General features: G+C 34.1%; 2 protein-coding genes across 3 annotated transcripts in view; both read right to left on the minus strand.

The window, feature by feature from the left end:
- Nucleotides 1-292: 292 nt before the first annotated feature.
- Nucleotides 293-9131, minus strand: LOC123566335 (universal stress protein Slr1101-like). Its single transcript, XM_045360316.2, has 4 exons — nucleotides 8903-9131; nucleotides 4463-4540; nucleotides 3973-4085; nucleotides 293-794 (listed from the first exon to the last, which is right to left on the minus strand). The coding sequence occupies exons 1-4, from the start codon at nucleotides 8988-8990 to the stop codon at nucleotides 579-581; spliced, it is 495 nt and encodes a 164-aa protein (XP_045216251.1). The 5' UTR covers nucleotides 8991-9131; the 3' UTR covers nucleotides 293-578.
- A 4325-nt stretch (nucleotides 9132-13456) lies between these two features.
- Nucleotides 13457-14574, minus strand: part of LOC123566333 (universal stress protein Slr1101-like) — a 29950-nt gene continuing 28832 nt past the window's right edge. For both annotated transcript variants that reach the window (XM_045360313.2, XM_045360314.2), the window contains exon 4: nucleotides 13457-14448. In XM_045360313.2, the coding sequence (XP_045216248.2) occupies nucleotides 14233-14448 (216 nt within the window). In that variant the 3' untranslated portion in view covers nucleotides 13457-14232. The remainder of the gene's footprint in view (nucleotides 14449-14574) is intronic.

Consider the following 14574-nt stretch of genomic DNA (forward strand, 5'->3'; position numbering starts at 1 on the left):
GATTCCGTTACCTCATCCATATGCTAGCCGAGCTACATGAGCAAAGAGTAAAAGAACCGACAAATTTATAATCAGTTCATGCCAGTTTAATGTTTTCATACAACGTGAACATAACTGTTGTATTCGTTGTAAAAAGTGTTCGGTTAGAAATAAAGCGTATTTTAATTATGTTAAAGCATCTACTTGACACAAATCTTAAGATCTAGAACATGTTTTGCAATGCTTCATTTAATCTCGATTAACAGTATTTACAGCTAGCCAAGGAAAAATGGAAAAAATACAACTAAAGCAATTAATGTAATACTTTGTATTTGATTGTGACTCAAAAGTGACAAAATCATATTGTTAACCATCTTGATCAATAAATATCATGTGTGCTTTCTCGTAAATGTTTATTTTAAATCTACAGATCATCATCTAACAATGCTGGTATTCCTGACTCATTTCCTAAACGATAACATAAAATACAAACGTAAGTTTAATTAATGTACATGTAATTAATGTTAATAGCGTCTGCCATCACAGATTGTATCACCACTTTAAATATAGCAATGCAATAATTTGCAAGACATGATAACTTATTTCAGTTTATGATGTTCATCTTCGTGTTTACACACCATTACAGGAACATGTGCATGGTGTACTATGTAATCGCTCGTGCAGCCCATTACTGTTCGGCGAATGGTGCCGTGACCGCGACTTCCTACAATTATCATATCGACATTTTGTTGTTCCGCTGCTTTCACTAGCGCCTCGCCAGGAGAACCATATATACACTCTAGCGTATGTTTAATCTGAAATACAGGCAGAAGTGATGTTAAGTATACAGTCAAACCTTAACTAAAGGCCACCTCGGGATAACAACAATTTTCTCTTCCCGTATTTCATCCCGTTTGAGAGACCATCTATTTACAAAGAACACTTTTTTACTCCCTAAAAAATTGTTGTACTTTCTAACAAGAAATATCTTTAAAAATGATGGTCGGCGAATTGTAATAAGGAAAGAAGTTTATGAATTTTTCATCTAACATTCATCTTTCATCTAACATTTTTCAAATTGCAAAACTAAACACCGCACTTTAACAATTTAAATGGTTCTCTTTTAATTTTTCGCAAAGGTTTCTAAGGTTGCAATTTTGTTTCGTGTATGCTTAGACGAATAATTACAGCAGTAGTTTGATGAAGATTCATGAAGCGGTTCATGAGAAGAGGTCATTTAACGTGTTTATATTTTAGCTAAATTGGTCCGTATCCCTATTTGTAACAAAATAGCAGGAGACTTTACGATATTGTTACACATCGAGTTTGATAAAAATCCATTACATTTTAGTGCTTAATGCAAAGAAAGGCATATCTACTTTTAGCTATAGTGGTACCTAATAGGGCCCAAGTTCCTATATAAATAAATTTGGAAGAGGACCTTATAATGATGCTCCAGACCAAGTATGACAAAGATCCACCAAGCTGTTCATGAGACGCTGTATAAAGGCATTTCTAGTTTCAGCTCTAGCAGCCCCTAAAAGGGGTCAAATGTCCCAGCTGAACAAAGTTGGCTGCGGGCCTAATAAAGATGCTACAAATCAAGTTTGATTAGAATACATGAGAAAAAATCAATTAAAGGATTTTTTTATTTATTATTTTTATTTATTTCTAAAATAGGCCTACTGATCCCGCTTTAACAAATGCATATTCGCTATTCATGAATCTTTGGACAATGACGTCACACCTATAAAAAGTGAAGGTCAAGCAAAACATACAAATATAATTATTTCAATATTTCTGTTTTATAAGCAAAGTTCGGTCATTGTCATAACACATTGATAAACTGTATGCAGCGTACCTTCATTTCAGTGTAATGAGATTCAGTCATTATATAGCATATATATAATGAAACAGATTTCATTTGAGTTCAATATTTGCATACCATACTAAAGAAAGATATTCATATATAATAAATCAGTTAAATAATTCATAACAAATATATCAAAGCAAACAAGTACTCATTTTAATATGCAATCTGAATAAGTCACAAAAGCAAGAAACCTTTTCATATACAGACGAGAATTGTAACAAGGATAATCTTTTAAAAAGCACTTCTCTACATAAAAGACTCTTATCACACCCTTATTCATGTGATACGCACACTGTATTCAGCTCTTTCTTTAATTTGATATATGTTGATATTTGAACAGGTTTTTATCATATTTATTAAACTTACTTATCATTTTGAGATATATCAATATTCTTGCTAAATATACTGAGCCAAAGTTAGCTTTAAAACTGTGAACAGCGTCGTTTAGGATAAACGCTTTGTCTACATTTCACTCAGCGTAGCACAATCAACAGAGTGAAAGAAATTGACACTCTCGTCCAATCAGGCAGACTGTTGCATAAATCTTCCATTTTGATAAATTATCTATAATGCGTTATCAAGTAGTTTGACTTGCAAACTGAAGTCACGTGGCATAGGTAACGAAAACCAATTTAGACGGCGTCGCCGAAAAAGATAAAATAATAACAAAATACAAGGTATCAAACACCTGCTCTTAATAACTTTCCATTAAGTGTTTTATAGACTGGCAAGACTGTACACTAATAATTACGCTATGCCATACTTTTAGCCAGTATGTTAAAACATACGACATGTTCTTTCAGTACGATTTAAGTGGCCGAAAACTTTTGCTCACTGACCTATGTTAAATAACATTTACATCAAGTGTTAAAGGTGGTCTATCATATCTATGCGACATTTAATGACATTTTTAACTTTACTGCATTCTGTTACAGATTTATTAAATGAACAAAAGACCTATTTCAAAGAGAAGAGTTATATTCCGATTAGAAATGTATGTTTTATTATTTTATATGAAATTTGTAATCACTACTCTTCAATATGAGAGTGCACTATTGCTCCTGATTTCAATACAACTTCTATGTTTACATTTGCTTTCAACATGACAGATATTCAGATATATTTCAACAACCTGAACAATAAGGCAAGATTTTAAACAATGCAACATTTCGAATCCATTTATACTATATATATATATATATATATATATATATATATATATATATATATATATATATATCAAGTCCATCCAGATAATAAGAATTTTACGAATTTGCATTTCTAATGAATTTCTGCTTAATTTACATTTTTGATGTAAATGTTTGACAAATACTAGACAACAGATATGATATTTATATCAATCATTTCAAAGTATGTCTATTAAATTTATGTATTATGCTAAAGTTACTCTATCTCAGAATAGCTGGGCAACAAGAACAGAAAAGTCAACTTTTTAGAATACTAGTAATGCCAGAGAAAATACTCAAATAAGTGATCATTCTGTTAACTATTCCAACAAATTTGTTACTTGATCAAATCTTTGTTTTTTTTAACACTCGCTCAATATTCTAATTCTCTGTTACCAAAATCAAACCGTTTTGATTACATTAGAGACTGTTTGATTTTGATATCAGAGAATTATAATATTGGGCGAGTGTTAAAAAAAAACAAAGAAAAAACCCAAAACAACTGATACGGAAAAGCAGTAGAACACAGAACAGGAATTAGCCGATTAGCTTCTTGATATGTATTTTTAAATGATATACATGTAGTTGCATACATAAAGGCATTTCTGTTGATATGTCATCATAATTGTATACATTACCTTTGATATGCATGTTTGTTTGTTATTAATCATGGTTGTAATATGCACCTGGCATTCTCCCACGAGGAGGTAATAAAGAACCAGAATCAGAACCACCTAACCACCTTTAAACATGTTAAAATAAAACTAATAAAATGTCACTGGCCTGTTATGTGAGAATGAATAGCACGCTAAATTCACTGACCACAAATATGTCAATCACGCAAGAACAAGCAAGTCGCAAAAGCAGACGACAACACTTGCAAGTAATCAATCTATCCGACCTTTAAAGAAAAGAATTGATCTGGTAACTTACATTGTGACTGTTGGCTAGCTCGTCAATACTTTTGAAAGTTTCCGTCAACTTTTGTTCATGTTCTTTCATTAGAGATTCAAGTTCGTCTGCATTATCCGCCTTTAGCATTGTTGCTGTAAAACAGAAAGTCAATTATGAGATCGTGAGATCAGTATTGTAATCAGTACACGTGTAACAAATAATTACGTGTACTTTAATCAAAGCAACCCTCGAATTCACTTCCTTGTATAGTAATATTAGTATGAGGAAAACCGTATAATCTTTGTAGTGTTTGATTCTAAAACCAATGTCCAGTCAACAGCAGTAAATTTATATATTCACAAACGCCTTATAATTAAGCTAAGATAGGTCTATCTCGAATGATGGCAAATATATATAACATTACAAAACGAGTCAATGACCTTCAGATCAATTAACTATAAATGTATATACGTTTAGTGCATCCCCGTCTCCGAGTATCTAAAATCATTTTCATATAAATAACTATTACTTGGTAGGTTGGCACCATGTTCGACGCAGTGGGCCATAATCACATTGTCCCCATCTCGGTAAATGTTCTCCACAAAACCTGAAACATAACATCAGTCATTATACATGTACTTTCTTTGTCCTATTCGGAAGGCGAGAACAAGCATAAAAATATTATATGTTAATCTTTTCCATTTCATCTAAAAAATTATACAGCCTAATCTGTCATTCAATATTCACTTTAATATATTCATCATCTTTGGGAAGGCGAATTGCTTGCACATAGGTCATCTTCAGTGTAAAAGCAAATGACCTTGTGATAAATAAGTTAACGCTGGGTAGTTATTTGAACCCACCGAACCTGTCCTCGGACAGCAACGCTTGACTATACATGAGCGTTGTCACTAGAGAAGGTTAAATGAATAAATACAAAAATCGAAAACGAAGCATAATTTATACTTATGTAAAAGTGAGTTATGGACCCTGTGTAATGAATGTCAGAATAGGTGTGTGAAGTTACAGTCTGTTCCCATTTGTGGGTACTGAGATACCAGACTACATACAAAAACAATTCGTGTTGCTTTCGCCAAAGTATGACGTATGTACCAATATACGTACATGTACTTTATTTTGGGAATAAATATGTTTAAACTAAAAAAGGAAATAGAGAATCTACTTTGCAACCCCCCCCGCAAAATATACTTATGAAACCTGTGTAGGCCTACTGCATATCAGATCAAAGTACATCACAGTCAACCGTTGAAGTATGTGAAGTTTCAATCCATTCCCATTAGTCACAGTAAGTGCTGAGATACCAGCTTACATATAAAACATAATCAAAAATTGCTAGAAAGAGAAAAGGCGCATACTGGTTCGAGTCGTAAATTCGGCCACTTTTTGCGGCTTTTCATAAATATTCTTTCGTTTTACAATTGATTTGTACAAAATTTCTACCATATGTGCTTTGATACAAGCAACATTGATTATTATCATTAAGGGGACGCATACTTTGAAATTAGAAAAAAGTGGGTGGGGTATTATAAAATTTACCTGCAAAAAAGTACAAGGTTTTGGTAAATGAAATGAATACTGTTTCAACTGTTATAAGTACACAAAGGATTGAGTCACTAAAATAAAAATGTGAAAAACTGAAACAAGAAAGTTATTGTTGAATTACATAAGACTTCTTGTGTACATTCAAAGTCAACAATTAAGACTTTTTGGTGCGAAAATAATAGTGCTTCACTTTGTCCAAACATTTATCAATGTCCTACAGATTCTAATTTAAAGAAAGAATGTGAAATTAGTTCACTGTCTAGCTTTTCATTTGGCATATGTGAGCTAAAACACATTATTTAGTTTGTTTACAAAGTAGTGCATAAGAAAAGATACGGTGGTCAAGGAATGCCACATTACAACACTAAAAGAGTATATTCCCCTTAATACATTAAACATTTATCATTACAGAAGTCTAGTGGCTTACAATAAAGGCCTAGAAATGTTGCCATTATTAATTTTTAACTTGGTATTCATGAACTGCAATGCACTTAAATATCAAAACACATTCAACAAACTTTTGAAAATGTACTGTCTTAAAAATCCCTAAAATAAGGTATGAAATTTGGTTGAGAGGTCCAATCAATGTGTATATGTGCAAAAGCAACATTCTAATCTTGTTCACAAAAGTTACTAATACACAGCAGGAATGTCAATGATCAAAACTGGACGAATATACAGTTATCTCCATTTTAATGTCATTTATAATTTGTCCTTGAATTCTCCACCATACTTTTCATAACTCTGTTTGCACGAGTTGCACGAGAATGCTGTCATTCACGTAAAAAAATGGGGTCAAATAAGTTGTAAATGTAATATCATGTAAACGTAGTTAATGGATTATGCAGTTCAAGATAAACTTTATCTCATAACGTAACGAACATGTATAATGTTGTAACAACAACTTTACTTACACTGATTTAAGTAGCAGTCGGTTTATAAGTGACTTTATTGATTCATTTTGTGTTTTGTTATTGTTGTCAAAAGTATAACGGAAGTGCCTCACAACTGAAGCGGAAACCAGTTTGATGCGCAAAGTAGTCCACTGTAGGTAATATTTTTTGACAAATGTCCACAGAAATTAATAATTTTCTAATATTAAAGATGAATATCTGAATAGGATTCATTATTTGATAAGAAATTATAATCATCGACATATTTTTTTTAAAAATCGTACACGTGCTGACACCTAAGTTGTCTCCCGTTGTTTATTAGAGTTACCTTTCGTCCGGCGCAGTAATACATTTGCAGTGAATCGCCGAGAAGTCGTGGGAGAATTAAAAACCATGTAAACAAACTAAAATTAACCACCTTTTCAAGATGAATTTCAAGTGATCGACATTATGCATTTAACCCGCCTGACCTGTGTAGCATCTTAGATATCTGTTCTAAGGTATTCATTGTGTAGAATGTCATGTTATGCCCTTGCAATGCTAATCCCCCTCTGATTTTTTTGTTTACATTTTTTATCAATGAGAAATATGGCGTCCATCCCGAGGTGAACTGACGTGGCGTTAAATTTTTACATCTTTAAGCAAACCTGGTGTGTTAGAAAGAAAATCTCATCCCTTCAACATTATTTGGAACACTGTTATTGTAAAAGACCTGTTTTTTTCCTTATACAAAAGCTTAATATTTTGTGTTGAATGTACTTTCACAAACACCTCTGTTTTCCTATTACATTCATAGTACCACATCCTTATCCACTAAATACTGAATATTACAGGTGTCCATCAGTATTATATCAGTTTAGGAATATGTTTTTTATTTTCCCACCATCGATTTCTTGAATATGCACCCCTTCTGCATTGCTGTATGAACTGTGAATGTAGCAATATGCGTCCCCTTAATGGCCGTTTACATATGGTAAACAATACAACCGCGCTTAAAATAACAGGCAGGTTTAGCCTCCACATTTTACCTTCCATAGAGGTTGTAAATATTCGGCCACTTTTTAAACTTCAAGTTGATTGTATTTTCAACATTTTCTTGGAAATAAATCGATGCTACAACCAGAATTGTTCCTTTCTCAACAAACTGCAATCAATTTTCAATAGCATACCTCGTGGGAAATATTTGCAAACAGAGATTTAAAAAGCACCTGTCATCCTCCTTCTCACACCAGCGTGACGTAGTTTAAGTTTTACGTCACTGTTTATCACACATTCCAGCATAAAACTGCTGTTCTTGTCACTTTTCGGGGTGTTTGAGCAGGAGAGCAAAGAGAATCTCTCGCTCACGTGCTATTATAACACCTTTTTATATATGCGCGTTCCGTGGCAAAACATAAACGTATTACGGCCCCAAAACGGATAATTCAAAAGGAAATGACGTCAACGTGAAAAAAAAACAACGTAGACATGGAAATTCAACGACGCTGAGGGACAATGTATTCATTTTCTTGGTGTTAACGCGTTTTATGCTAGTTAGCGCATGTTCTTTCTGTGTTATAAAGTTTAGATTTGAATTAACCCTTGCCGGGCCTCAGCATAAACGAGCGCGTGCAATGACGTCACGCGACCTGCGAGACAAAATATTTGCTATTTAGAGTACACAACTTTAGGGAAAGACAACTTTTTTTCTACTCACCTGAACTTGTTGCTTTTTGCCGACTTTCTTGCTAACTCAAGTGCTTGTAATGACACAGATGCGTTCTCGAGCATCTGGCTCGAAAAAAAGCTTTAAAGTGGGGGGCCGAATATTTACGACCTGGCCGAATTTACGACTCGAACCAGTAGATTTAATTTAGTTAAAAAGCAAAGCACAGCTATGGAATCTGTAGACTGCATGTCAGTTCATCATGAAGTTTCAATACATTTGGTGAGATACCAGCTTACAAAAAGGTTCTACCTATTTTTTGTATAGCTGGGAACATAGCTGGGAACTAACTGTAACCGATTCTGAGACTTGCACCTTTCAAATCAGTGATGTTTATCATGCACTGCCAAGTAATTAGAGAAGCGATGAAATTTCAGTTTATTACCGTTTATCATTTTTTTTGATTAGCTTTCTGCTTATTGCCTAGAATAATTAATTCAAATAGCAAGGACACGGAAAGCTTTTATTATACTATATACACGTTCTCGAGTTCTGACCCATGCAAGTGCACAATAGAACTAGAAATATTACCTGTACACGTGTACAAAAAATCTAATACAAGTAGATCTACTGCACACTGCACAACTTGGCTAGGTTACTGCATTGCTTTTGTGCAATATGTACAACCTTTTTCATCATAATTTAAATTATGCAAACTGTAGAGTGGCCGATGTTAAGGAATTCAGCATACGAACATACGTGCAATATTGATGTTATTGTAATTTAATATGTTGTTATTATGTATGTAGACAAGGCTCTTCTATTCTGTTATTAGATCTATATGAGAAAACAGGAAAATCACACTTACATTTAAACGCGTAGTTAGCGTGTTTACTACAATCCATAGCTATCATTATATTCCTTTTTCCTTCTGTGGATTTTCCAGATTCTGCCATATTGGTGGTTTTGCCTCTCGATATGCCGCACTACTCAACACACACACGACTAAATTATTTAACACATTCAGCCGATATGATAGCGCGTGCAAGTTTTTATTGAACGGAAAACAGCGAGCGGATGATACACTATCGGTGTATAGGCTATATTGCGTATCAAATGTACGGTAAACAAAGGCGGAAGAAAAAAAATCATCAAAAGAGTCACCCGGGCACAAAAGAACCGGGCACAAAAGACATGTGCAGTCCCGGAACAAGAGTTTTATTAAGTGGGGAGGGCCTATTACGCGATGGAAAAGCGTACCCCTCCTGTAAGAGGGATAGGCAGGCCAGATTTGTAAGAATTGTGGAATTATACCATTTCTGAACTGTTTTAAAAATGCAACACAATTTGACGTTCTGAATAGCAGTTTTGATATTAAAATAATCATAACGTTATTGTTAATTTTGAAGTTCATACACGTGTGACAACGGAGTAATTAAGGGGACGCATACTTTGAAATTAGAAATATGTGGGTGGGGTATTATAAAATTTACCTGCAAAAAAGTACAAGGTTTTGGTAAATAAAATGAATACTGTTTCAACTGTTACAAGTACACAAAGGATTGCTCACTAAAATAAAAATGAGAAAAACTGAAACAAGAAAGTTATTGTTGAATTACATAAGACTTCTTGTGTACATTCAAAGTCAACAATTAAGACTTTTTGGTGCGAAAATAATAGTGTTTCACTTTGTCCAAACATTTATCAATGTCCTACAGATTCTAATTTAAAGAAAGAATGTGAAATAAGTTCACTGTCTTGCTTTTCATTTCGCATATGTGAGCTAAAACACATTATTTAGTTTGTTTACAAAGTAGTACATAAGAAAAGATACGGTGGTCAAGGGATGCCACATTCCAAAACTAAAAGAGTATATTCCCCTTAATACATTAAACATTTATCGTTACAGAAGTCTAGTGGCTTACAATAAAGGCCTAGAAATGTTGCCATTATTAATTTTTAACTCAAGGTATTCATGAACTACAATGCACTTAAATATCAAAACACGTTCAACAAACTTCTGAAAATGTATTATCTTAAAAATCCCTAAAATAAGGTATGAAATTTGGTTGAGAGGTCAAATCAATGTGTATATGTGCAAAAGCAACATTCTAATCTTGTTCACAAAAGTTACTAATACACAGCAGGAATGTCAATGATCAAAACTGGACGAATATACAGTTATCCTCACTTTAATGTCATTTATAATTTGTCCTTGAATTCTCCACCATGCTTTTCATAACTCTGTTTGCACGAATTGCACGAGAATGCTGTCATTCACGTAAAAAAAAACGGGGTCAAATAAGTTGTAAATGCAGTATCATCTAAACGTAATTAATGGATTATGCAGTTCAAGATAAACTTTATCTCATAACGTAACGAACATGTATAATGTTGTAACAACAACTTTACTTACACTGATTTAAGTAGCAGTCGGTTTATAAGTGACTTTATTGATTCATTTTGTGTTTTGTTATTGTTGTCAAAAAGTATAACGGAAATGCCTCACAAATGAAGCGGAACCAGTTTGATGCGCAAAGTAGTCCACTGTAAGTAATATTTTTTGACAAATGTCCACAGAAATTAATAATTTTCTAATATTAAAAACGAATATCTGAATAGGATTCATTATTTGATAAGAAATTATAATCATCGACATGTTTTTTTAAAAATCGTACACGTGCTGACACCTAAGTTGTCTCCCGTTGTTTATTAGAGTTACCTTTCGTCCGGCGCAGTAATACATTTGCAGTGAATCGCCGAGAAGTCGTGGGAAAATTAAAAACCATGTAAACAAACTAAAATTAACCACCTTTTCAAGATGAATTACAAGTGATCGACATTATGCATTTAACCCGCCTGACCTGTGTAGCATCTTATATATCTGTTCTAAGGTATTCATTGTGTAGAATGTCATGTTATGCCCTTGCAATGCTAATCCCACTCTGATTTTTTTGTTTACATTTTTTATCAATGAGAAATATGGCGTCCATCCCGAGATGAACTGACGTGGCGTTAAATTTTTACATGTTTAAGCAAACCTGGTGTGTTAGAAAGAAAATCTCATCCCTTCAACATTATTTAGAACACTGTTATTGTAAAAAACCTGTTTTTTCCTTATACAAAAGCTTAATTTTTTGTGTTCAATGTATTTTCACAAACTTCCAGTACTTTCAGAACTAACTTCGCACACATATTTTGAATGCGTTGCAGTTTTGCGATGTCACAATCAGAAATACCGTATAAAATAACATTACAGTAGTCTAAATGCGAAATAACCAGCGATAGCACAAAGGTTTCAGTTGCATCCTGAGTCAAATATTTGCGAATGTTTTTGATTCGGAAAAAGTTCAACATTGTCGTTCTACACTTTATTTTTATATGCTCTTTGAAAGTTAAAGTTTCGTCCAAATAGGCCCCCAAATATCTGATGTTACTCTGTCTCTTGATTTTATCACCACAAATATCTATCTCATGAATGTTTAACTTATTCAACTGAGGGGCGCTTCCAAAGGCAATATGTTCAGTTTTTGAGGAATTCATTTTTAGTTTGTTACTGTTCATCCACCCATTTGAATCTGTAGCAAACTCCTCCAGTTCACCAATGGATTTAGCCTCGATGGATGGTTCGGGCTTAAAACGTGTGCTTGCGGTGTGGTCGTCGGCAAAGCCATAGACGGAAATGGACGGGGGAACAATGTCAAAAATCGTTCCTGCGTATGTGAGGTAGAGTCACGACCCTAAACAGCTTCCCTGGGGGACACTACACGTAAGCTCACGTGCTGATGACACTGTTTGATTCACACTCACGCGGCAGCTCCGTGGCCTCAGATATGAGGTCAGCCAGTACAATGCAACACCGGAGACACCATACTGACATTTCAAAACGTTCAAAAGAATATCGTGATCTACCATATCAGTCATGTAACGGCGGGCAGTTAACCTAACCAGTGTTCCTGGATTCTGTACCAGTACAAACCTGTTCTCCGCAAGTAACTGCCAACTTCCCCACATGAATCAATGGTGGAGGACTAATGATTTCAGACACTGTCGTTTATCAAATAGTCACGGAGAACATACGCCCCGCCCAGGATCGAACTCGCGACCCCACGATCCGTAGACCGACGCTCCATGATACATAAGGTCAATAATCATGATGAAAGTCCCTTCTCTATTGGTCCTGAAAAAATCTTTAAAAAGAATGTCGATTTTTTTTTCATTCTCAAACCAATAGCGAGGGGCGCGGGGTGGAGCGTGTTTTTGTGGCACAAATGATTTTATTTGAATAACCATAAAAAATGAGCCGTGCCATGAGAAAACCAACATAGTGGGTTTGCGACCAGCATGGATCCAGACCAGCCTGCGCATCCGCGCAGTCTGGTCAGGATCCATGCTGTTCGCTTTCAAAGCCTATTGCAATGACAGAAACCATTAGCGAACAGCATGGATCCTCTCCAGACTGCGCGGATGCGCAGGCTGGTCTGGATCCATGCTGGTCGCAAACCCACTATGTTGGTTTTCTCATGGCGTGGCTCATATATTATCAGTGGAAACGGGAAGGTGGCAGGGAAGACCATCTTTTGAAAGAAAATGTACCTTTTTTGTAATATTAAATATTATATTAAATGATCAGTATTTGTTTTTATTTTAAAAGAAAAAAAAAAGTATTGATATTTATGTGTTAATCCTAACCTTTTCAATCTGGAAGAATATTTTTTTCTAGCACAAATATAAATATACCACGTAAAATATAATTTCTTTCCCAAAATAGAAATAAAACCTGATTTTATCAGATAGGGGATTCGAACCTACAATCCCGGCTTTGTCCGCACAACTATATGTGCACGTATAAGAAATGTATATTATTACATACTCGTTTCTATTCACCGTTAGTTAATATTTTTCCATACACTGACACCTGAATTTTCATTTCGGGTGCCTGATGTAATGAAATGTAATGTAGTATAGTGTAGTGTAGTGTAGTGTAATGTGTGCCATTGCATTAATTCTTTTATTTAATTTAGTGTTGTCAATCTTTTCCAGACTATTGAACAAATTCATAATATTTACATCACATTACGTATGAAATAAAAAAGGTTACTATCTTTGCTTCGGAAAATATGCACTCGTTCTTTAGCGGAAGAATATTGCGCTCCCAAAGTCGTGCAGTATTTCCGCTGCAGAACTCGTGCATATTTCTCGATATAAAGCTAATAACCTATAATTATTGGTTTTTCAATAGTCATCCGATACCGGAAATTAATTTAGGGAAACATTATGAATATTCACGAGTGCGAAAGTCATCCTTCAGTTCACCACTATCCAATCTAATACACGTTATATTCACTATCTAGTCATGTCGAATATTAGGAAAACACTCGGGCTATGAAACTCGGGACACATGCAAAAATACAAGAACATATTATTATCTCGATCAGTAATACAATTCAGTGTTTCCGACATGCAGTCAAGTTTAGGTCGAAGGTCCCTTGAACACCGTTGAAATGGTGTTATCGTACTGTGATAATAAAACATTGTTCTCTTCTCATGCTGAATCTGATATATTTAATAAATTTTATACTCTGTTCAAACTACAGTTTAAGAGCCAGCTTATTATCATTATACGCCCATATTAGTAATAGTAGGGTTTGAACAAAAGATAGTTAATAAATAGACAGGGTTTTCTATGTCAGTCATGGAGTAACTGTGGTTCAAAATGTCAAATGTGCATCTTTCACTAAAGTAGTTTATTTTAAGATACTACTTTTGAGAGAAGAAAGTCCTCAAAAATGAATTTAACTTCAAAAGTTCATTAATTAAATAAACTGTGTTTGCACAGCTACATTCAATAAATAATGTATAACAGTAACTTTGTTGAAAAGCTTCCTTTTTTCAGTAGAAGTTCACTTTAATACTTCGTTTAGCTATACATAATAATATATTCATATGCATTAAAGGCGTACTGTTATAAACCTAACACAGAGTACTATTTATAAACACAAACAATTAATGTTAATTTTACGTTTACATAGAAATTTTTAGTAATTGTTCTTTTATTTTCAAATATGAATTTATTAATATGAAAGAACACAAATTAAAAATGTGATAATAATAAAAATTGTATTCGCAGGTATAACCTACTTTTACATTTGATTATACTGTTATAACTCGTAAAATATAATACTTTTGACACATTGATCACTTAAGTTTATGATGTTCATCATGATGTTTACAGATGATGACGGGAACGTGTGTGTGGTGCACAACGTAGTCGCTAACACTGCCGAGAATGGTGCGTCTGATAGTTCCATGCCCTCGACTTCCGACCACGATTAATTGCACATTGTGTTCATGGGCGTAGTTCACGATAGAGGATCCAGGTGGGTCGCGCAAGCGTTCAAGTTTATGCTGTACCTAAAAAACAGACGGGTTTTAATTACCTTTGGCGTAATATGAGTACATACTTTTAGTTTTAAAGAACTGCTTTAAGGTTAATTGTGTTTTATATGAATATACATGCAATCTGTTATAACACTAGAA

Source organism: Mercenaria mercenaria, chromosome 8, assembly GCF_021730395.1.
Source record: "Mercenaria mercenaria strain notata chromosome 8, MADL_Memer_1, whole genome shotgun sequence".
Taxonomy (NCBI): Eukaryota; Metazoa; Mollusca; class Bivalvia; order Venerida; family Veneridae; genus Mercenaria; species Mercenaria mercenaria.